Source organism: Dermacentor variabilis, chromosome 1 (assembly GCF_050947875.1).
Source record: "Dermacentor variabilis isolate Ectoservices chromosome 1, ASM5094787v1, whole genome shotgun sequence".
Lineage (NCBI taxonomy): Eukaryota > Metazoa > Arthropoda > Arachnida > Ixodida > Ixodidae > Dermacentor > Dermacentor variabilis.
This window is the reverse complement of record NC_134568.1, coordinates 113,209,661-113,232,871: the sequence shown is the minus strand read 5'-3', so window position 1 is coordinate 113,232,871 and position 23,211 is coordinate 113,209,661. Positions and strand designations below refer to the sequence as shown.

The following is a 23,211-nucleotide window of genomic DNA, read 5'->3' as shown; positions in this document are numbered from 1 at the left end:
GCTGATGTCAAAACAAACAAGCCCAGTACAATTGTAGTTAAAAACCTGAACACCGTCCTCGCAATGAAATAAGCCTTAGCAGCGACTAGCTGGAAACTGTGTAAATATGCACGTCGAAGAAGGACATAACGAACTACATCGAAAGGAAATGTACTGAACGGACACTTGGTCATGTTTTCAAAAGAAGTTAAGCAGATATTTTGGCTTTCATTGTCTGTTCATGTTCGTTATAGCGTTGATGAATCATGTGCTAAGAAATCTCCTTTGGGTCCAGTCCTTTGTTACCATACTAAAATATTATTACTTTTTATTTTTGTATTACAATATTCAAAACATTATCTTAGGCGACATTGCAGCGCATTCTTTAAAGGTTCAATTTTAGCTATAAAAGACTGCTTGCAAACGTACCTGTGTCACAAAATTTGAAACATATTTGGCAAAACTGCTTGTTTTGATTGCTTTGCTATTTCGGTCGAGTACCTTGACATTCGGTCATTTACTATAAGCATTTAATTTTGCTTAACTAATATATTTAACTACATAAGAACGAAATGAATGCGTAGAGTGAGATATGCTTGAGGTCTTGGCGAAATCCCCACCGGGTAACATAGGGCATCTTCGACCGCCGCGTAGCGTCCTTGAAGAATTGGTTGGCAACGCTGATATCCGTCAGAAAAGCGAGTAAAAGCGCGAAACGCAGGGCACAAGTAGGAGACGGACGCTATCTCTGTATATTGCACTTTTGCTCGTTTTTTGATGCAACATATACCAGCCGGCCCAAGTTTGCACTTTATTGCGCCTTGTCTAAATGGTGCGAGCAACGCCCTGTGGTGCGCGCACTAGAAAGCTGGGAGCTGTACTTAAACAGACAGCACAGCGTGCTTCCCACCACTGAAATAAATCAGACTATACTCAGACGAGCTTGAACAATTGAAGTGAAAAAAACAAACGACTAAGGGAGACAGACAAGGACGTCGCTGTCTCCCTTAGTCCTCTGTTTCTTAAGGCGAAAGCCTTAGATCTCTATGTTTCAAGGTGGCGCTGTGAGGTACAGAAAATCGGAGCGCTCGTGCCACTGGTCGCGCGTTCGTCGTCGTTATCTTCCACATCGCTTCTTCCACATGGCTGCCACACCGATTCCGCTAATCATGGCAAAAAAGGCGCAGTTAATTAATATAGAGTTACGGCAATCGAACCCACGACTTTTGATGTTAATCAGTGTGAAGTTGATTAAGGCACAGTTCATTAAGTTAGCCTTAATTGAGGCACTCGAGCCCACGACTTTTCGTGGGAGAAAACAATTAATGAGAAGTAACAGTACATTCGCATGAGAATGTCAAGTAATTTAATGGATACCTCTTGAGCGCGCAGGCTTTCGCCTTCACCCTCCTTGGCGTATGCTAAAGTGACAGCAGGGCGCGAACAAGTATACAAGGCGCGCGAGCTCGCATTGCGTAGGAGGGGCTCCACCCACCATAACCAAACAACCTCTATTACAATAAACGTTTACTCTCTCTCTCTCTCTCTCGCATTGCGTAGCTGCGTGGGCTCAGAGCTTCATTCCACATCGCCGCACCGACGCACCAGGCCCTATAGTCGCGGGCGGGGAAGACCTAGAAAGTACGTCACGGCGGAATCGGCTAGAGCAGCTCGAAATGCCACTCGTCGTGACCGCCATCGGTAGGAAGATGCTATGGACGAAGCTGCGGCAGCGACCCAACGACAGCAACATGCGGCCCTAATGCGACGCTTGCGTTTTGGGAATGCAGCGTTGGCGTTTTGAGCAGCCTTGAGAGGTGAAGGTACCGACGTGGACGAACAGGAGGCTCCTGGCGATGGCGTTCAACAGCAGATTAGCAGAAAGTTTAACAGCACAGCAGCAGAAAGTTCAGCAGAATGTTCAAAAGCAAATCAACAGAAGGTCAAACTAGGCTTTTTCCTTCACATTCTTCGAAAATTCTGAACATCCTCCGTATTTCTTTCGGTTCAGCTGGTTCAAACTTGTCTTAGATATGAACCAACTAGCGCAGCTAAATACTATTCAGGCTATGCTGGCTTTTTCGCTCCATTCTTTTTTTTTTTTTTTTCGAAAGCAATATATGCCCCATTACGCGAAAATCCGGCGATGTCGTCGGCGGCGGGACCGAAAGATGGTACCGAAAATGGCCGACGGTGCGACAAGTAAAAACACGTCAAAAATGCTCGGATTGGCGTCATATTTGTCAGGCAGATTTGGTACATTTGGCAAATTTGTTACATTTTGGCCTGGGTGAGTGCGAGACGCGCCCGCTTCCCCGACGCCACGATGGCTCCACGGTTATGGCTGACTAAAGATGTGTCTGGTGGGTGCGTCAATGCGCACGTCACGTCACTGCCTCCGTCACTGCCTCCCACGTGTCACTTGCTCTTCGGATTTCATCGGTGCTGTGTCTGCTGCGATGCACCCTCGACGCCAAATCATAAGCGTATAAAAGGAGGTGTGCCTAGTGCATGCGTCATTGCACACGTCACGTGGCTGCCTCCCGCGCCGTCACTTGTTCTTCGGATTTCATCGGCGCTGTGTTTACTGGGATGCACTCCGAAGCGTCGACCTCAGTGGGACCTGTGAAACGTGGTCGCCCAAGGAAGCACGCTGCAGAAGACGAAGCGAGGCAACACGAAAAGTAATGCCGTGGAAGTTTACGACGTGCACAACGACATACGTACGGGTGAATACATAGGTGACAACATTTCCTCAAAACGACTACAATGCTTTCGCATTCCCACACGTAAGCAGTCTTAAGTGTCACTGCCGAATCTTTTTTTTACTTTATTTTCCAATCACTTTGAACAGATTTCTTTGTGAGCTTCGCTACTAACTTGCCAAAACAAGTAAGAAGATGTGAGATCAACAGTATTGGTGCCATCACGACCGCGCGTAGGTAGCACTAACTGCAACATGCAAAACTACCGTGGTGGCTCAAGGGTGTTGGCCGAGATTCGATTGACTATCTCTTCAACAAACCAAGGAAACCGTGCAGCACCAATAGCAATATTAAGTAATTTTGCTTGCAATGGATGCTTTTAACTAAACATCTTTAATGAAGCAAATCAAAGAAGTGCGAAATTTGATTTTGCAGGCAAATTTGCCATATTTATTTCTAGACTTCCTTATGGTGTCCGATCCCCTCCCCCAAACATGTTACTACGCCAAAGAAACAAGCATGTTTCAGGTTGGCTCAATGTACGAAACGCCTCTTTTGTGATATCAAAAGAAAGAAATCCATGCCATCGCTCAAGCATAAACATTAACAATCTTGTATATAATGTGCCACAAAGTTCATTTGTAAATTTGTAATTACCTGCAGAGAAAAACTTGTGAAAGCTGCGCGCTACTGTGGCTCTATACTATATAGCGTACCAGCTTTACTTGCCATCTAACATATGGTGAAAATGCCGTGGTTTAGGTGTACCCGGCTATGGTATTGGGCATGTTGGTTTGCTAGGCACCAGGTCACGGCCACGGCGGCCGCATTTCGATAGGGGCGAAATACGAAAACACCCGTATACTTACATTTAGGTGCACGTTAAAGAACCCCAGGTGGACCGAACTGCTCCGGAGTCCCCCACTGCGGCGTTCCTCACAATCAAATCGTGGTTTTGGCAGATAAAACCCCATTATTTTTAACTTTCTCCAACACTGATGTGGCTAGTTGCAATATACACGGCTTCGGATATCGCATTAGATGGCGGAACAAAGAATACAAGACAGGCGCTGCATTCAACGGAAGTTTTATTGCGAGGCATACACCGTTTATGGCATGTGCAGATGGTAATTTGGCGGCTCACTGCCAAATGCGAATGCCCTCCATACTTCGATAATACCGTGGGGTTGTATCTCGACCCGGACTTGCCTGCACGGCTGGGTCCTCTTCGGGTGGTCGTCCTTTCCGCTCGACTGGAGAGGCCTCCTTTCTCGTCTCTTCTTTTATCCTCTCCCTTCAGTGCTGCATCAGGTGTTTTCACAGCGACAGACAGATACGGCACTGCATGTTTCTCTTCAATTTCCTCCCGTAAAGTAACATACAATACAACTGCACTGCTGATAGTATAGACTGTCGAGATGTAGAGGGACGAACTCATAGCGGTTAGCGCTCCGTCTGTTTCACTAACGAGTAAGGAGCTGCAGTTTGTCGAGTCTGCGCATTCCGCCGTTTGATTATATTAGGTCTTTATTCACATGTGTGGCGCCTCAGAATTTCCCTGCCGATACGAAGGGCGCACATGCTCTTGCACAACTACGCTGTAACGCAGCATAACTGCGGGGCACCGTTCGTCGCTGGAAGCTGACCATACCTTTCAGAAACACGTGCTGTCGTGCGAGAGCTTTGTGGAGCCCAAACGTTTAGGTGAGTGCCGGTGGCGCTGATGCCGCGCCTTTTCTGCGCGGTTGAGACATCGCTCTGCCAACTCTTCTTCGCTGAGGATCCGTCTTGGTGGCATTTTTAACCTTCCGTTGCAGACGGCCGCGATTTCTCACTAGCTACCGCAAGCTAAGCAAAGGGAAGGGGGCCAGTCGCAGGCTCTGGTAATACCCGCCTCATCCAGTTATCTACTTTTACTGCGCTAGTTCGGCCCCACCGAATCTCTCTCCACTGCTGCGCGCTCCTCGCCTCATTTCAGCCAAAAACTGTCAAGGTAGGCAATGCTATTCGCTTTGAAAGGAAAGTTAACCTACCCTAAACAAGGAGAGCGTTTGATTGGGTGGTTCAAACAACGCTGCAGGTCACCATCCGATGCATACGTGGGCGGTTACATAAGTTTGACCTCAGGAGATTGGAACAAAGTCAGATTAGAATAGTTTAACTTTATAGGGCCCCTGCGCAACTAATTAATGCAGGGCCGAATTCGAAAGGCTTTTTTTTTCGTGTGTGTTTTGTTCGTAAGTGCTCTTTGCCATTGACTGATCGCCTTTGCTAATTATATGTCCAACATCACTATTTAAAGGCAGCTGGAATAGCAGCTTGGGCTTGTTGGTTTTCCATCCTGCTAGTAACAGCGCAAAATGTAGACAAGGGACGAGACAAGAAGACACAGAAGACACAAGAAGACAAGAAGACAGATTGTGGTGTCTTCTTGTCTCGTCCCTTGTCTACATTTTGCGCTGTTACTAGCAGGATAAAGGCAGCTGGTCTTACACAGATTCATGGCTTAAGAGGGCTTCACTATAATTATTGTTTTAATGCAGGCCCTGGGTCCGTATTCGCAACAATATCTTGTGCTATAATCGTTCATGAGGAAAAATTCCAGAAAATCCTGATGCTGGACATTTCATCAGCGTGAGTAGCCAGCCAATGGCAAACAGCACTTACGAGTGAAAAGCTTTGCGAACTCGGGCCTTGATCCGCACTTATCTTCCCTATATATGAACACCCGCGTTCATTACAACAGACCCGCGTGAGTGCCACGCTAAGCGATCTTGTTTTTCGTGCCCCGAATATCGTTCGACTCTCCGTTCGACTAACGGTCGACTATTCACGGGGCTTACTTTCGACACGTTTTTGCCGCCCTCAAGCGATGAGCATCGGCACCGCCGTGTCGCAAAGGAAATCGGAAGGCGCCGCGTGCTGGCGTGCGTTCCGTATATGCTCAGCTTCCACAACTCAAGCTGACTCCCGCAGAGTATTATATTCACAAACGCTCCAGCCGCTCCGCCCTCCGCCTGGAGCGGTCGCTGCGCTTACATAACGCGCTCCTGGGTGGGTACGCATACTCCTATTAATGTGTGGCTCGAGAAACACCCCTCCACTGCAGAGCCCTTCGGTGGGCGATGAAAGTGTCTGATTACGAATTTCTAGCTCAACTATTGCCAAAGCTAGTCACTGAAGCACAGGGATTATAATTCACCCGAGAAACTCCCCATGCTGTCCGCTCAACCATGCATGTGACTCGCAACTTTCTAAAGCTAGAGCATGTTCAGTTTGTTTTTCTTTTGCGTGGCAAGGTATTTTGCTGCCTTTTTAGCAAGTGCACAATTTAATGCAGTCTTGTCTTGAAGGAGCAAACAAAACGAATCCGAAGAAATATTATGCGAAGATTAGAAAGATATGGATAAAACGCAACTCCTTTACAATTGGGCCTAGATGGTAAACTGTTTTCAAGCGCGTTCAGCCACGTGCATTTCACGTTCTGCTTGTGTCAGAACTGGTATAAAATCAATTTCTTCGCGCAATAGCCTAACGCAGCGACAGGTTGTCCCCGTAAAATACATGATTGGATTGAAATCGCCGCTCGCGGTTCACTGTGATGTTGCGATTTTGTCGAGGACCACTTCCATGCAGGGCTCCTCTTTTCGAAGCTACAACTATCCGATCGAAACAAGCAAGGTATATAGCTGAGTAGAGCGAGAAAGCACCTGAATTATCTTCTACATGTAGCGCGACATCGTTCCCGCCTTGGAGCTGTAATTTTGACATATTGTTTTGTAACAGTGCCGTCTTACGCAGTGAGAGACAAATCGAGTGCAGGAAGTACGAATGCGCGAAGAAGAGAGAGTGTCACGGCAAAACAGAGACGTGATGGGGCGCATCTAGCGTTAACGCGTCGCGCATGCCAGGGGATAACGGATCACGGCGGGTGCCATGGGAAACGCTAAAGCGACTGTTAGAGCAAGGGTCTTCCAGTAATTCTTCAAAGGAACGCTTAAACTCAATGTATACTTGCAAAAAAGAAGAAAAGCGCGTTCACTCAAAATCATATTTTCATTCATTTGGCGGGAAACAAGAGTGTTTTGGGATTGCCTACTGGGGGCCTTGCCTGCGTTAAACGCGAACAGATTGTGGCACGTAAGGGTGCGCGGTGACTTGATGTATCTTATAGAACATTCGAATGGTCGTTTTCGAGCGCTCTCAAGCGCTCCCAAAACTTGTTCGGATGGTCGAAAAGGGGCCCGCCGGCTATATTTCTATGCTCCTTTCCGATCGTCCGACTCCAGATCAGAGCCGTGGAGAGGCGCTCCCAGTATCGCTGTCGGAGCAGCCAAGAAATATGGTCGATTTCTGGTCACGCAACCGTACTCATTCATTCTCATGGTTGCGCATCGACTTTCACAGCAACGACTATTGTCATCCACGTACGCTGGCTGCCATCGCCAGCGTACGTTTTATACTTCTGTTGTCCGTGTGCCTTAGCGCAGTAACCCCAGTGTTACAAGATAAAATTCCACCAACTAGCCCAACTTGCCACTCTACTGCCATCGCCTCCATGTTTCACATCCAAACGCAGTCGGTATGCCATTGCGGCACTGGCAGCGTTACCGTAAGCACCCCTTAGCTATCGCTTCCCCCTCCCCCATTCCTCCCTCCCCCTTTCTCCAACGCTCTGAAAAGCAGTCGACTTTTCGGTAGGCACAAGCGCAAGTTATTTGTTAACAGACTTACATGGGCTAGTTGGTTGCTGGCTTGATGGAACATGGTTATAACGGCGTATACTCGGAAATGTCAAGGCTCAGAAAGAGAGGGAATTGTTTCAGGCATTTTGTATAAAAAAAAAACACCTTCTCCTTCTCAGTCAATCTATCAAGAAAAGAAGCGATATATTTGGGCAATAAGTATCGAAGTCCGCAGATATGAAGACCGTAGAATGTGTTATAGCGTGGTTAGAAATGTGTCTTTAATCTTGCGCAGATCAGGACTTTCAGAAGTGAAGTGAGACATGATGATCTGCTCTTGTGCCGACAAAGTGCGTTGTGGCAATCTTGTTTATAATGTTTCTGCGCAGCAACTGCTGCACGTGTAATTTTTCCGCAGTAAACCTGAGTTGAATTTCGGCGACTGACTTGTGTGCATTCTTTCAGTGTCCTGTCCTCAAAACGGGTCGTTATAGCCATGTTCCGTCAAGCAAGTTATCTCTTACTTGAACACAGAATGCCTCCGGGATCGGTCACCTCGTATTCGGAGGATCGCAGCGACCATCCGAAGATGCCATTAGTTTAACGTACGGTAACGCTAGCGTCAAAAATGGAGAGCGATAGAGATTGAAAGAAGGGAGAAGGGGTCACGTAATTACACCATGTTTACGAACGCCCTTATGCGTACGCCGCAGAAACGTGATAGCATATGGAGCTTGCGCCGCGAAATTCCTTCCTTTCCGAGCGTTAGGCATTTGCGTTTGCTTTCGCACACTATTCAAAAGCTGTTTAAAAGGAGAAAAGGCGGGTTCCGGGAATCAACCCCCAAACGAACAGCTTTCCTAGGCGGTCGCTCTACCATTTGTCATGTTATACCAATGACCTTGACGGTACCCTCTGAGATGGTAGAGCGACCGCCTAGAAATGACCAAAGGCGAAAAATTCGTCCCCGGGTCAGGACGAATTTTTCTTCAACTCCACGTCTTCTTTCCGAGAAACCCGTATGAGTTTCCCTTGTATCTTCTTGTCCTTGTCGGTTGGATGCAAAATTTTTCTGCGTCATTCCTCTTTAGTGTACGTCCCTTTGGCACCATCCCCGCCGTGATGGCCCAATGGCTATATGGCGGTGCTCTGCTGAGCCCTAGTTCACGGTTTCATTCCCTGCTGTGGCGGCCGCAATTCGATGGGGCGAAAGGCAAAAAATTCGCCATTGATCTATCCTTGAGAGACGACTGAAGAATTTAATGTGATTAGCAAACTATCTTAGGATTGGGGCGTAATTGTTTATAATAGTTATGTGATGATTATTATGAAAAGCGGCACCTGCGCAGTGACGCATACCCAGTGGCCCAGGTTGGCGTCAAAGAGGCTCATTGAACAACGTTGCATACCTAGTATTAGATACCAAGTGATCCAAGTTGATTGGACGGTTGGTTTTGAAGCCGGGTCCCTGAGAGCTGCATCCCGTTGCTCTAGCCATTTCGCCATAGACTACCCAGTGATTCAAGATAGCAGAAAGACGTTAGGCATGGACATACATATTAATAGAGGCATACTGCAAATGGGGTGAACTTCCCAGCGAATGCAAATCGCATTAAAACGCTCGGGTGCTTAGACTGAGGTGCACGTTAAAGAACCCCAGGCGGTAAACGTTAATATGTTGTCTCCCACTATACGGCGTTCCTCATAATCAGATCGTGGTCTTATCACGTGAAACCCCTCGATTAATTAACACTGCAGTAAAGTTCAGCTTTTTTTTTTCTTTATACAACACATTACTCGCACCGGCAAACATGAAAATTTGTAACCATCACTGGTGAATAAACGAATTATCAAATATTCAGAAATGTTTCATTCAATTTCAATAGGGTAATTACAATTGCGGAATAGAAGCCGATCAGTACATTTCCATTTGCTGAGATAACCGTCCCTAAGCAATATTCCGGCGATGTCACTGCCATTTCGTGTATGCGTTTTCCGAAGAAAAAAAGATTCTGGGGTCTTAGGTGCCAAAACCATGATATGATTACGAGGCATGCCGTAGTGGGGGACTCCGGACTAATTTTGACCACCTGTGGTTCTTCAACGTGCACCTAATGCACGGTATACAGGAGCGTTTTTGCACTTCGCCCCCATAAATATGCGGCCACCGAAGCTGCGATTTATTTAAAAAAAGAAAGAAAAAAGCTTCTCGTGCGACACGTGGCAGGACGAAACCTTGTGTAACGTCTATGTTTGCTGGCAGGAATCGGTGGCGAAATATAAAAAACACCTGTACTATAGTCCCAAAATGTCTTGCAAATGTCTTGGGCATCGACTAGCTTGAATTCCGCAAGTGATGCGATTGGAATGTGAGTGGCTGAAAAGTTCGTCGGCGAATATTAAGGTAAATTAATGATGCAACAAACGATTATCACGCAATTTATTTTTGTCTGCAGGATCAAATAATATACTGCCGAAAGATCAACTTGTTTGTCTGTACCGTACTGCTCTTAATAATTACTTGACCGCTGAAATATGCTGGCGCCATCGACATTAGCGAAATATACTGAATTCGCTTTGTCTTACTTTGCAACCACCGGGTGCCTCAAGAATAACGGTACATTCGTATGATTTCGAGCCAGTTTATGAATTCCCCATGTTCTGACAATAATATGAACGTCTAAGTTGCACTTGGCATGAGCGATGGCCACGCTTTGGAAGGCGTCTGTGTTTGTACCTTGAAGATCTTCCGGGCACTTGAACCAATGTTCCCCATTTGTTTTTCGTATCAGTGCGCGAGGTGAGAGCACAAGAAGAGGCAGTGTCAAGGCAGTGGGTCTGCGTTGTGCTGCATTCATGCGCACTGAGTTTTTGGTGCGCCTTGCTACTGGTGTCATGTGCTCGTACACATGCATTTACACCCATTCTTTTTTTTATGCAAAGCATTATATAGGTATCTCATCAGCGTCACGCAAGGTGATTTTTAATATCTCAGTTCACGTTTAAAAAAGATAATTCCGTTTATACAAATCCGGTAAAATAAAGCTATAATATTAAACCAGACCTAATAACGTCTATAATACTGAAAAACTGCAGTATTACTGACGATACTGCAGTAATACTGATGATGTATGCAGTAGGTCATTAGTTAAACTTAAAATAATCCTCAATTTCTTCTGTTTCTTTAAGAGTGTGAAGTTTAATTAAATTTTTAAATTAAGTTATGGGGTTTTACGTGCCAAAACCACTTCCTGAAGGTGTGTGAAGTGATGAGCTAACTCAGGAGTCTGAAAATAGGCAATATAATTATCCATCTGTGTAGTAAGGTTTCACTCAAGGTGATTCACGTGATCGTAGGATAAAATGGAGGTGCTGGGTCGTGTGGGCACGTAGGCCACATCACCCGCAACTAAGTCTGAAGCTCCCCGCCCCTTAAAGCGCTCAGCTACCGCTCAACTGGCGCACAGCTGACGCGAGGAGATTCTTATAGAAGGGGGATGAAAATATGGGATGAAGTGCAGCGCAGTAACTGTCTGGCGCGGAGGCACGCGCTCACTGGGGCAACGATTGAACAGCGGGCGCCGCTCGCCACTCTCCACAACTCTGCATAACGCAAAAAGCAGTGCCTCGCCATCTGAGGCTCCAGCTGGTTGCTCAAGCACAAGAACATACCGGAGCAAGTATGCCTGCAAATATGTGCCTGCTGCAGCAAAAATCCGCAGACAACTCAGCACATCCTAATGGAACGCGAAGGAATTCATCTAGTGAGACCTATACGTAACGTACACCTTCTAGGAGTGCTGGGATTTAAAGTGGACGGAAGCATCAACTGGTCCGCAGTCGATGTAAGCAAGAGACCTTTGGAGTATTGCTGGAAAAAAAGCAGGGAAGAGATTCATATGACCGGATCCGTTACAGGCATAGGCAACGGTACGGGGTAGTTTCGAGGAAGAGAAAACTTATTAAGGAGATGCATACAAAAATGCGTGATAGTATGCGTGAGGCAAATGCGCATGCGTATGCAAAAGCGTGATAAAAAAAGCATGATAGCATACCTGATTAGCTCAAACAGGCTAGGTGACTATTTGTCACCGCCCCGTTTCGAAGGGATGCTAGTAAACTATCTTCATTGTGAGCTTCTGCTGCTTCTGTTCTTGCTAGGACAGCAAACACGACTCGACCAAAGAAGTTGTGCGCGCTTCTACGTAATGCGCCAGAACAGCCAGGGATCGGCAGCGCTACCCTAATCCAACGGAAGAAAAGAAGCAAGAATGGCTAGATCGCGAACCAGCAAATAAGGAGCCGTTATGTAATGCATCTCGTCACGGTAATACCCGTAAAGGTAGTTTCGGCCGCATTTTTTTACACGTTTTTTAGGCACCATGGACCACGAATTCACAAAGTTTTTCATTCGAAAATGCTGTTTGCCATTGGCTGGTCACTTTCGCTACTAATATGCCCAGCAACATAATTGGCTGACTCTTAAGAACAATCCCAGCCCAACAACACTATCTTTTCTTTCTTTGTTTTTCATTTTTCAAGTTGCGTCCATTGGTGGGAGGGTAGAGGGGGGCGCACCAAGCTGGTCGTCTCTTTCATCGCGGACTGCGCTATAACATCGACGGCTGTGTTGATTGCTGCAGGGGTATACAGAGCAAGCATGACGCATAGAAAAAGAAGGCTAATCCACATCTTGCTGTCCCGTGTCGTTTTACAACGTAGCTGTTAAAAGATGTTCCACAGCTTTTCTTAGAGTGGTAGCGTGCTTAGTATCAAATGTTAATCAAAGAACAACTGTAGTTCAATATTCTTGCTTTGAAACGTATTTATAAGTAAATGTCAAATTAAAGTTAGCTTGTGTATATATCATTCGAAATAACGACATATTATTCGGCAGTTTCAGTTTTTTTAACTAGTAGTTCGTAATTATTGTTTTTCACCTCCAGTTTGACTGGCTCCACGTTGGGGATCCGCTCTTGTACGGCTCTGGCGGCGAAAGCTGAGGACGTGGTTCTGCGAGCCGAACAGCCATGGCTATGACCGCGCTCGAACCTATAACAGCAACTCAGCACTGCTGCTGCGTTCCAGCGAGGCTGTCATACAACAAACAGACCCCTAATATTTCCAAAGTTCGTGAGAATTAGCATATGCAGCTTCGCTGTCTTTGATGTATAAGTTGTCGTGCGGATTGGCATACACCTCTAGCAGTATTTTTTTTTTTTTCAATACCTCTGAGACAACGCTCGCGTGCATGCTGACGGCTTCGGTGCTTGACGTCGTTAATTATATGGTCTCCCTTTGCGATGGCTTTCTCCGCTGTGCAGGTGGGCATCGAGCTGACAAACTCGCGCTGCTTCATCCCCTACGCTGCCAGGCATCCTTGCGACTATCGGAATTTCATCTCGACCCACGAGCCGGAACCCGATAACATGCGGCTGGCGTGGCAGATCGTTCACGACGCCGACGACCAGTGTCCACCAGCTGACGATAGCTTGGTGGCGTGCTCCTATGCGCGCTTTCAGAAGGAAGACGCGTTTCTCGAGTCGCTATTACGGTATCGCATTAGTGACTTTAACCGACGTGCATAGCTGCCGTCCGGGGTGGAGAAAGGAAGCGTGTGTATGAAGGGAGCAGAGAATGAAAAGGTGAGCGGCAACTGAAAGGCGTGCTCTCTTTTCTCTTAGACTGCCAAAGAATGAGGGGGAAAATGTTTGCCACGTACCCATCAGTTGATACTGGAAGGCATCCCGAATCTCGTATATCCGATCACCTATATTTCCACGCCCTGCTGTTTCTGAACACAATGGAACCGAGAGAAGCAGCTGTCAGTCGCGCCACTTGGCAACGGGCACTTTGGCTGACTCTTGGCTATCAAGCCAGATTTCAGTGAGGCCCGAACAGACACTTTAAGCTGATATATGGTAACGCACCGTAGCATTCTTTTTTTCTTCTTATAGCTTCATGCATTCGCAGCAACGCCGCATTACTGCCAATTCATTGTATGCATGCTATTTTCCTCGGCGCCTCCAAGGGCCCCAGTGACGTGTGTGTGTATATATATGGGGGAATATGGGGGAATATGGCATAGGCACTAGGAATAGTAGGGGAGAGTTATTAGTAGAGTTTGCGGAACAGAATAATATGAGGATAATGAATACCTTCTTCCGCAAGCGGGATAGCCGAAAGTGGACGTGGAGGAGCCCAAACGGCGAGACTAGAAATGAAATAGACTTCATACTCTGCGCTAACCCTGGCATCATACAAGATGTGGACGTGCTCGGCAAGGTGCGCTGCAGTGACCACAGGATGGTAAGAACTCGAATTAGCCTAGACCTGAGGAGGGAACGGTAGAAACTGGTACATAAGAAGCCGATCAGTGAGTTAGCGGCAAGAGGGAAAATAGAGGAATTCCAGATCAAGCTACAGAACAGGTATTCGGCTTTAACTCAGGAAGAGGACCTTAGTGTTGAAGCAATGAACGACAATCTTGTGGGCATCATTAAAGAGTGTGCAATGGAAGTCGGTGGTACCTCCGTTAGTCAGGATACCAGTACTCTATCGCAGGAGACGAAAGGTCTCATCAAGAAACGCCAATGTATGAAAGCCTCTAACCCTACAGCAAGAATAGAACTGGCAGAACTTTCTAAGTTAATCAACAAGCGTAAGACAGCTGACATAAGGAAGTATAATATAGATAGAATTGAACATGCTCTCAGGAACGTCGGAAGCCTAAAAACAGTGAAGAAGAAACTAGGAATTGGCAAGAATCAGATGTATGCGTTAAGAGACAAAGCCGGCAATATCATTAGTAATATGGATGACATAATTCAAGTGGCTGAGGAGTTCTATAGAGATTTATACAGTACCAGTAGCACCCACGACGATAATGTGAGAGAGAATAGTCTAGAGGAATTTGAAATCCGACAAGTAACGTCGGGAGAAGCCAAGAACGCCTTGGGAGCTATGCAAAGTGGGGAGGCAGCTGGGGAGGATCAGGTAACCGCAGATTTGTTGAAGGATGGTGGGCAGATTGTTCTAGAGAAACTGGCCACCCTGTATACGCAATGCCTCATGACCTCGAGCGTACCGGAATCTTGGAAGAACGCTAACATAATCCTAATCCATAAGAAAGGGGACGCCAAAGACTTGAAAAATTATAGACCGATCAGCTTACTGTCCGTTGCCTACAATATATTTACTAAGGTAATCGCAAATAGAATCAGGAACACCTTAGACTTCTGCCAAGAAAAGGACCAGGCAGGATTCCGTAAAGGCTACTCAACAATAGATCATATTCACACTATCAACCAGGTGATAGAGAAATGTGCGGAATATAACCAACCCTTATATATAGCTTTCATTGACTACGAGAAAGCGTTTGATTCTATCGAAACCTCAGCAGTCATGGAGGCATTACGGAATCAGGGTGTAGACGAGCCGTATGTAAAAATACTGAAAGATATCTATAGCGGCTCCACAGCCACCGTAGTCCTCCATAAAGAAAGCAACAAAATCCCAATTAAGAAAGGCGTCAGGCAGGGAGATACGATCTCTCCAATGCTATTCACAGCGTGTTTACAGGAGGTATTCAGAGACCTGGATTGGGAAGAATTGGGGATAAAAGTTAATGGAGAATACCTTAGTAACTTGCGATTCGCTGATGATATTGCCTTGCTTAGTAACTCAGGGGACCAATTGCAATGCATGCTCACTGACCTGGAGAGGCAAAGCAGAAGAGTGGGTCTAAAAATTAATCTGCAGAAAACTAAAGTAATGTTTAACAGTCTCGGAAGAGAACAGCAATTTACAATAGGCAGCGAGGCACTGGAAGTCGTAAGGGAATACATCTACTTAGGGCAGGTAGTGCCGGCGGATCCGGATCATGAAACGGAAATAATCAGAAGAATAAGAATCGGCTGGGGTGCGTTTGGCAGGCATTCTCAGATCATGAACAGCAGGTTGCCATTATCCCTCAAGAGAAAAGTGTATAATAGCTGTGTCTTACCAGTACTCACCTAAGGGGCAGAAACCTGGAGGCTTACGAAAAGGGTTCTACTCAAATTGAGGACGACGCAACGAGCTATGGAAAGAAGAATGATAGGTGTAACGTTAAGGGATAAGAAAAGAGCAGATTGGGGTGAGGGAACAAACGCGAGTTAATGACATCTTAGTTGAAATCAAGAAAAAGAAATGGGCATGGGCAGGACATGTAATGAGGAGGGAAAATAACCGATGGTCATTAAGGGTTACGGACTGGATCCCAAGGGAAGGGAAGCGTAGCCGGGGGGGCAGAAAGTTAGGTGGTCGGATGAGATTAAGAAGTTTGCAGGGACGGCATGGCCACAATTAGTGCATGACCGGGGTTGTTGGAGAAGTATGGGAGAGGCCTTTGCCCTGCAGTGGGCGTAACAAGGCTGACTATATATATATATATATATATATATATATATATATATATATATATATATATATATATATATATATATATATATATATATATATATATATATATATATATATATATATATATATATAGCTTTCCCAAATCAAGATTAAAACCTTTTCACAACGAACTACTCTGCTCGGCCATTATCGTATATTGCAATAAACAAGTTCCAATGTGCAGTAAGTATCAAGAGCTAACATACTGCGTCGAGAGACATCGTATGTCTCCAGACCGTGCCGCTGAGCTCCACCTCCACAAGCGGGGATGACTCGGACTTGAGTGGCCAGACAATCATGTTCTCGTCGTCTTCTTCCAAACCTTGCCGCAGTGCCTCCTGTAGCTCGCCTGGCTCTTCGCAAGCTCAGGGCAAGGAAAGATGGGAAGGGGTTCACAATTCTCTCACAAACCAAACGCTCTGAAGCAGTGAAAGCGCTGCATACTGTATATGCATACCACCATCATCCTCTCCCTCCGTATACTCTGGAATAGGTAAAGTCAAGTTGTCAAGGTATGGAAGGAGAACAAATGGACATAAAAAGCTTGACCTCATTAATCGAACCTTAAAGGGGTCATGACACCAAATTTTCGAGCTTGAATTATGCATTGCATCTTATGCAGCACACGTCCCTAAGCAAACAAGCATTTTTTTTTTATGTCGCAGTTGAACCGTAGAGCCGCTTGGCAATACTTAGTGGCGACTAAATAAATTGGCAATCTGGAAACTGATCCTTTGGGTATCAGAAGCCAACTATGAAGGTCATGCTTTTGTGTATTGAAAATTTGGCAAGACCTAGCCTTGTTGTCTAGCCAAGACAAGACGACTAAGCATGCAATGACAAAGTTGCATCTTGAGCGATATGCAAGGCGCCATGTCAGCAAGAGAGGTTTTACTGAGTTCGTCCGAGGTGTCCTTTCGTTTCAAGCGTGTAAGTTTAAACCTTATACATACCTGGCTGCCCTGATCTCGCCAACTAAGGAGCCTCGCTGTCTCACCTACTGCCTATATACGACTTCACTGAGAGCGAAAGAGATGCAAGTAAAGACACGGGGGTTAACGAGACCACAGAGGGGATGAGAGATTGATGGAAGGAGGAGGCAAAAGGAGAGAGATAGCACCCGCGCACAGCATAGTAGACGCGGGGTGTCTGTAAGCGTCCTTTTAGGCCCGTTGATTTTGGAAAAACCATTAGAGAGCGTGTAGCTTTCCGTGGTTGATGATGAACGACTTCACGAATGCGCGTGTAGACTGGCTCCTGGTAGCCGATACTTTTTAACTCTCTCCTCCGAGTTTCCTAGTATATTTCGCTTCCTTTATTATTATTATTTTCTCCAACTACATAAAAGGAACCTCGAAGCTAGGCTTCGACTCGGTGATATGGAGCCACTCACGTGAACGCAGTCACTCAAGAATTTGCGGCACGCATGTGAGAAGAAGAGAAAGACGACGGTACGCCCGGCGGTAAGGTGTAGTATACTGCGTTTATTCCTTGGCCTGGCTTTTATTGGGGGTTACCTAGCTTCAGTTGCATACATGTCAGATTATTTTCTTCAATGTGTACATCTGTTAAGTGCGCAACCAAGTGCTGTGAGCAAGAGCTCCACCACACTCCCTTTGATGCCATCTTTCCGAGAAACGCAAAGCATATCGTCTACCACATTGTATTATGGCCTATCGCGAGATCCTTTAGTGTATCTCACAGTAAACGCTGTCATTGTGACAAATTTGTCGCCACGTGAGAAAAATTTTAGTGGTTGGACTTCGTCAACCATCTCGACTGAAGCATAACTGCGAGTCGGCCTAGTTGGAACAGATTCATCTTAAAACTTTTTGTGCGCAAACAAACAGGGACGAAGAATAGAAGAAAAGTACTCGTCCTTGTGTTTCTTCTATTCTTCGTCCCTGTTTGTTTGCGCACAAGAAGTTTAAGATGTATCTCGACTGTTAACAGCATGGGCACAATGCAACGTTCGAATCTATTTACCTCCTTCGTATGAATGAATTTGTGCATTCGGCCCTTGAGAAGCGCTGTCTCAGGTACCCGGTATTAATTACTAAGGCTACAGACCTCTCACTGGAGTCGCGCTCTGAGCGTCGCCAAACTGTGCGCTGGCCAGTGAGAACGCTCGAAAACGCAAGAAGGGCCGCAGCGCACCGGTTCTTTACTCGCTTGCGGTATAGTCTCAACCAAAAACGCAGGCATGAATCTACGGCATAGAAACAGCGGAAAGTTACATGTGCGGGCGCCCGAAGGCTTAACGAGGTTTTCTTTTTCCGGGACTCTTACATCTGTGGCGCTGTCCACGCAGATGACCTGCGCCGAGTCGCTACCCGTACAACGGTTCGTCAGGCGCACCGTCGCCTCCGTTTGGTTCCTGCTGGCCGTATGCGTGGCGAACTACGCGCTGGTGCGATATTGCATGAGCGACATGCGCTGGCACGACATGCAGCGCGACCAGACGCGCATCGTGGTGGGGCCCGGCCGGTTTTCCGCGCTGCCGCGCCCCGGCTGTCCCGACTTCCTGGCCATCGTCGTGTGCAGCGCCGTAGATCACTTCGAGCAGCGCGCCGCTGTGCGTGACACGTGGGCCCGCGATGCCGCGGCCAGGAGGTCGAGTGTCTTCTTCATCATCGGCTTTGACGACAACACGGTCGGTGCACTCGCTCTGTCTCCGACCGCGCTGGGCAGTCTGTTTGGCAGTGGTCCTTAATTCCGGAGCAAACAACTGAGCTTAATTAACAGCGTTTGCATTGAGGTGGAGTGTGTGTATGTGCGTGCGCTCGGAGGAGGAGTGAGGAGACCGGTGATTAATCACACTGAAGAGATCGAGGGAGAACCTGTAGCAGCGCCAATGCTATATAGCAGGATCCATCTTCGTCGGTCGCGCCCTCTCTCCAGGCGTGATTATTTTTAAGTTTTGCGGAATTTTCTAAACTTTCTTCTTGCACGTAACATAATTCTAGTCCTTGAGCTGGATTATTACTTGCACAAGAAATCGAAACACATGTTCAACGAATTAACATATATTCACTAATTAATTTCTTAATTATTTGCTTTACGGCACGCATAGCAATTTAGGAATTGTAGCCGGTGAGTTTGCAAGGAGTATCCGCTTGGAATGAATTTCCGGAATGGCACCAGTTTGGAGATATTCGCCATCACACTAGCTTTAAATAATGAACTGTTGGTACACTTACTTTTTTGAGGAAACGCTCTTTTATGCATTGAAGCACGAAATTAACTGGAACGCCCACGTATCTCCTCCCACACTTTGGGAAATAATATCTCGAAACTGGTGTCATTCTGGAAATTCCTTCCAAGTGGATACGCCTTGCAAACTCACCGGCTATGATTCATAAATTGCAATATGTGCCGTAAAGTAACAATTAGGAGGTTATAATGAGTGAGATTTCATTAACTAGTTGAATATGTGTTTGGATTTCTCGTGCTAGTAATGTCCGCCTCTTCGAATGTTACAGCTCAAGGACAAGAATTATGCTACCTGCCGCAGGCGATCTTTAAGATTTCTGTAAAACTTAACAACGGTGACCTCGCCTTGTTTTAGGAGGTGAATGATATATATAAAGCCACGGACAACTTTCTGTGGTGATGAAGGGAAAGCTACAACGGTACAGCGTGGGCACATATGTCTTACTGCGCCAGGTATAGCGGCCGCGTTTCACACTGCTTTTGGTTTCTTTGAACTGATACTGAATCATCGTAGCTTCCACGCGCGATGGTTTCGCATTTGCCCATACGCGGTTGGTAAAAGCAGAAAATATGAATCACATTTAACACTCGATGGTGTATTTTGTTTTATTTTCTTGATGTAAATAAGTTGTTTCGTTCTTTCTTTTTTTTTTTCTGCAGCTTAAGATAATGCGGATGAGCACGGGGGGACTGTTTTTTTTAATAGAGCTCTTACTTGCATGCGGTTTGCCTCCGTACTATAGCTTACCTTTCATTGCCATGGAAAGTCGTCTGCCGCGACTATAATACAGTGTATTACGATGCGCGTCCTTTTATTCGTTGCAGCGCATGTGTCAATGATAGAGGAGCGATAATGTGAGTACCTCCAAGAGACGGCAAACAGCATTATCTTAGTTTATGTTCAGTTACGCGTGGAATTCGCATATCTTTATTGTTTGGCTCAAGGTACGTAAAACACCCTGTATATAGACACCAAGTACTTCCCGTTAGGCATCTATATAGGCTCAATTAAAAACAGCTTCGGCTGTGCATTAGAGGATCAATTATATTTTTTTTAAGGAACACAGCCTACTGAGTACCTGGTTTGTGAAATTCATTTTATTTTCTCCATAACATGGAACGACGCAAGTTGCGTATGTGACAAGGTTTGTCTGAAATCTGAAGTGACTAGACATTGCGGCAAAAGTTCTTAAAGCACTGACAAACAGGCAATATTTCAAGATTTTCGGGTATCATGGCGCACCTTTTTACGCTGAGTTTGTATGCAGAAAAGGAAAGCTTAACATCGGCCGAAATTAGTGGCACATATTTCGAAAGGTTAACTCGATGATCCAATGCTCTCTGCATTTGCAAAGTATTCGCCGATCAGAGCCTTTGACAGTTCTTTCAGCACCGGAAGCCCGTGATTTTTGCCCGAGACAGATTGAAGTTTCAAATTAACTCCACCAGTAACAGGTCCAATCACGATGGTGGCGAACCTCCCCTTAACATTGAAAATGATCCCCACATTCCGGGTCACAGTTGCGCTCGAACTTTCAAGTTTCTCGATGACGTAGGAACGTGAAGTGAGCGCACAGGTACGCTATGTCACCTTAAAGTGCATCGTCGCATAGGGCAGCTTGAGTTCTTCCCCCATCGCGAGGCTCTCGTCTCCTATAAAGCTACTATACTAACAGCATTTAACAGTCTTTGTGGTAATAATCGACCACCTTAAGTTCTCCGGTAGGTTCCCATTTTTAGCGTCTGTAAACTGCCATATTGTTTAGTTTCAAACCAAGGTCGCCATTGAGGATTCGCTGTGAGTGCCCGGTCAGCCTGCACTCTTCTAGATGGCGATTCAATACGGCACTCTCTCTGCCTCTCTAAATAAGGCCACACCCAAACGTTTCCTGTTGGCCACATTTAGCTGATGTCGCATATTTAGGTGATAGTTTGCATAATATGAATTCAGGTTTGAGTATAACGACTACTCCGCTAGGTCTTATGTGCCAAATGATTAGTGGTTGCCAGACATGCATGAGAGTAATTTCATGTGAAGACGTGCTTACAGCATGACAATTACCTGTAATCTTGGTACCTACAAGAACGCTTTCAGGCACGAATTTAGTTTCCTTAAGCTACAACTCTACATATTGTTCACCTCAACGAGAAAAAAAAAGCGAATAATGAGAATTTCCTGAATTTCTCATTTTTTCATAATATATATTGAAGTTCTCTCATGTTGAAATTAGTGTCCATCTTAGCGAGCACTAATCGGGTACAGCAAGGAGGCCTGTATAAAAAAACGAAATAACCTTTGTTCATGTAACATTGTAGGGCTCTTTTATACGTAGTTTATTATTATTATTATTATTATTATTATTATTATTATTATTATTATTATTATTATTATTATTATTATTATTATTATTATTAATATTAATATTATTATTATTATTATTATTATTATTTACTTATTTAGGGAATACTGCAGGCCAAGCAGGCCCATGCAGGAGGGGCTACAGTACAAAATAATAAAATCCAAGCAGGACAGTGATTACACACACAAAAATGGTACAACAATGTCATCACTTGATGCAAGGACTACGAATGGAAAAGAAAATGATCTAGTTCCTTCGCGAAATTCAGGGACTTTATTATTTAATATCAGGTTCATTATCGCCGAGAAGGACGATTTTTTCTTCAAATACAAACCTTTCTTTCTGAGCAACTTGTATGGATTTCCTTTGTAGGGGCTTCGTGCTCTACTTCCGAGTTGATAACTTTTTCCTTTCATGAAAGACCTCGTGCATTTTCGCAGAACCTGTCTGCTTAACCAATGGCAAACAGTTCTTACGATCGAATAACAGAAGCGTTGGTAGTTCGGCTACGATCACATTGCGTCTGTATACCTGATGAAGACGAAAAAAAAAAAGATATCGACGCGCACTAAAGCTTCGAACGCTGCTCCAGGGTAAACTCATCTCTCTCTCTCTCTCTCTCTCTCTCTCTCTCTCTCTCTCTCTCTCTCTCTCTCTCTCTCTCTCTCTCTCTCTCTCTCACTCTATCTATCTATCTATCTATCTATCTATCTATCTATCTATCTATCTATCTATCTATCTATCTCTCACTTTCTTTTCTTTTTTTTTTCGCACGCCTTCTTACGGTTTGCGATTAACGGCTCACTATGGCGAACACTAATTTCAACATTGTCTTAGGGTTTGCTAAAATTTGGCACTAATTTGAAGGAATTGACGGAAAACGCCGTGAGCAAATAACAACCTCCGTGTGTATATTCTCGTACGCTTATACGACCACCATTCGACACTCATGGCAGCACCCGCGCAGCCCAGCGGAATGATCCTGCAAGAGCGCGTGGCCAACGAGAGTGCCCGCTACGGTGACATCATTCAAGCGGACTTTCGCGACACGTACCGGAACCTGACGCTCAAGTCCGTGTTCCTGCTGAAGTGGGCCTTCATGTACTGCTCGCGGGCTCAATTCCTCTTGAAGACTGACGACGACGTGTTCGTCAACGTGGACAACCTCGTGCGCTTTCTACTGACACTGCGAAACGGAAAGCGCCGAACAGGGCAAGCAGTTCTTGTTCTCTCCACAATTTCCTCGCATAATACTGCGTATTGAGCTTGCGATTAGGTTTTGGCTTGTAAAACTGGGCTGTCCACATTTCACAAATACTGTCTACGTTGTCATATACGCGTATACACTACGAAGTCGCAAGCTTGCCTTAAAGGGAAGCTGAAGAGTCTGTCGAATTCAATAAGACGCTCATATACGGATGCGGGAACCTTATAAATCATGCAGGTAAAATTTTCGGGAGGATTTTTCACTTAGGAGCAACGCAATGGTCGGTTAAAATTGCGCTGTAGCTCCGCCCCCCGTCGAGCGCCGCGCGCTGCTGCTGACGCTGACGATGCGAGCGGAGACCGGAAACCGCGGCGTAGTGACGTCAGCACTGGTGTTCCGTTCCTTCGCAGTCTCCGCGACCGTGCCTGAACGGGCTTATTTCTGAGTGCGTGCCGTCCTAATCTGCTTCGCTCGACCCTACATTCCTTTATTTGTGTGTGTATAGGAGTGGTAGTTGACGTGCGCAGCATCAATTGAACTTGTAGGCCGATCATGCCGGCGTTCTCTGCAGCCTACGCTTGCACGAACACCAGCGGCCACGACGATGATCCGACGTTCCA

General features: G+C 45.8%; 2 protein-coding genes across 2 annotated transcripts in view; both read left to right on the top strand.

Moving 5' to 3' along the window:
* Positions 1–13,173, top strand: part of LOC142580568 (beta-1,3-galactosyltransferase 5-like) — a 28,760-nt gene extending 15,587 nt beyond the window's left edge. The window contains exon 4 of the mRNA XM_075691160.1: positions 12,694–13,173. Coding sequence (XP_075547275.1) covers positions 12,694–12,957 — 264 coding nt within the window. The 3' untranslated portion in view covers positions 12,958–13,173. The remainder of the gene's footprint in view (positions 1–12,693) is intronic.
* Positions 12,991–22,877, top strand: LOC142580410 (beta-1,3-galactosyltransferase 4-like). The gene is made up of 3 exons (XM_075691150.1): positions 12,991–13,014; positions 18,123–18,501; positions 22,275–22,877. The coding sequence occupies exons 1-3, from the start codon at positions 12,991–12,993 to the stop codon at positions 22,646–22,648; spliced, it is 777 nt and encodes a 258-aa protein (XP_075547265.1). The 3' UTR covers positions 22,649–22,877.
* The last annotated feature ends 334 nt before the right edge of the window (positions 22,878–23,211 follow it).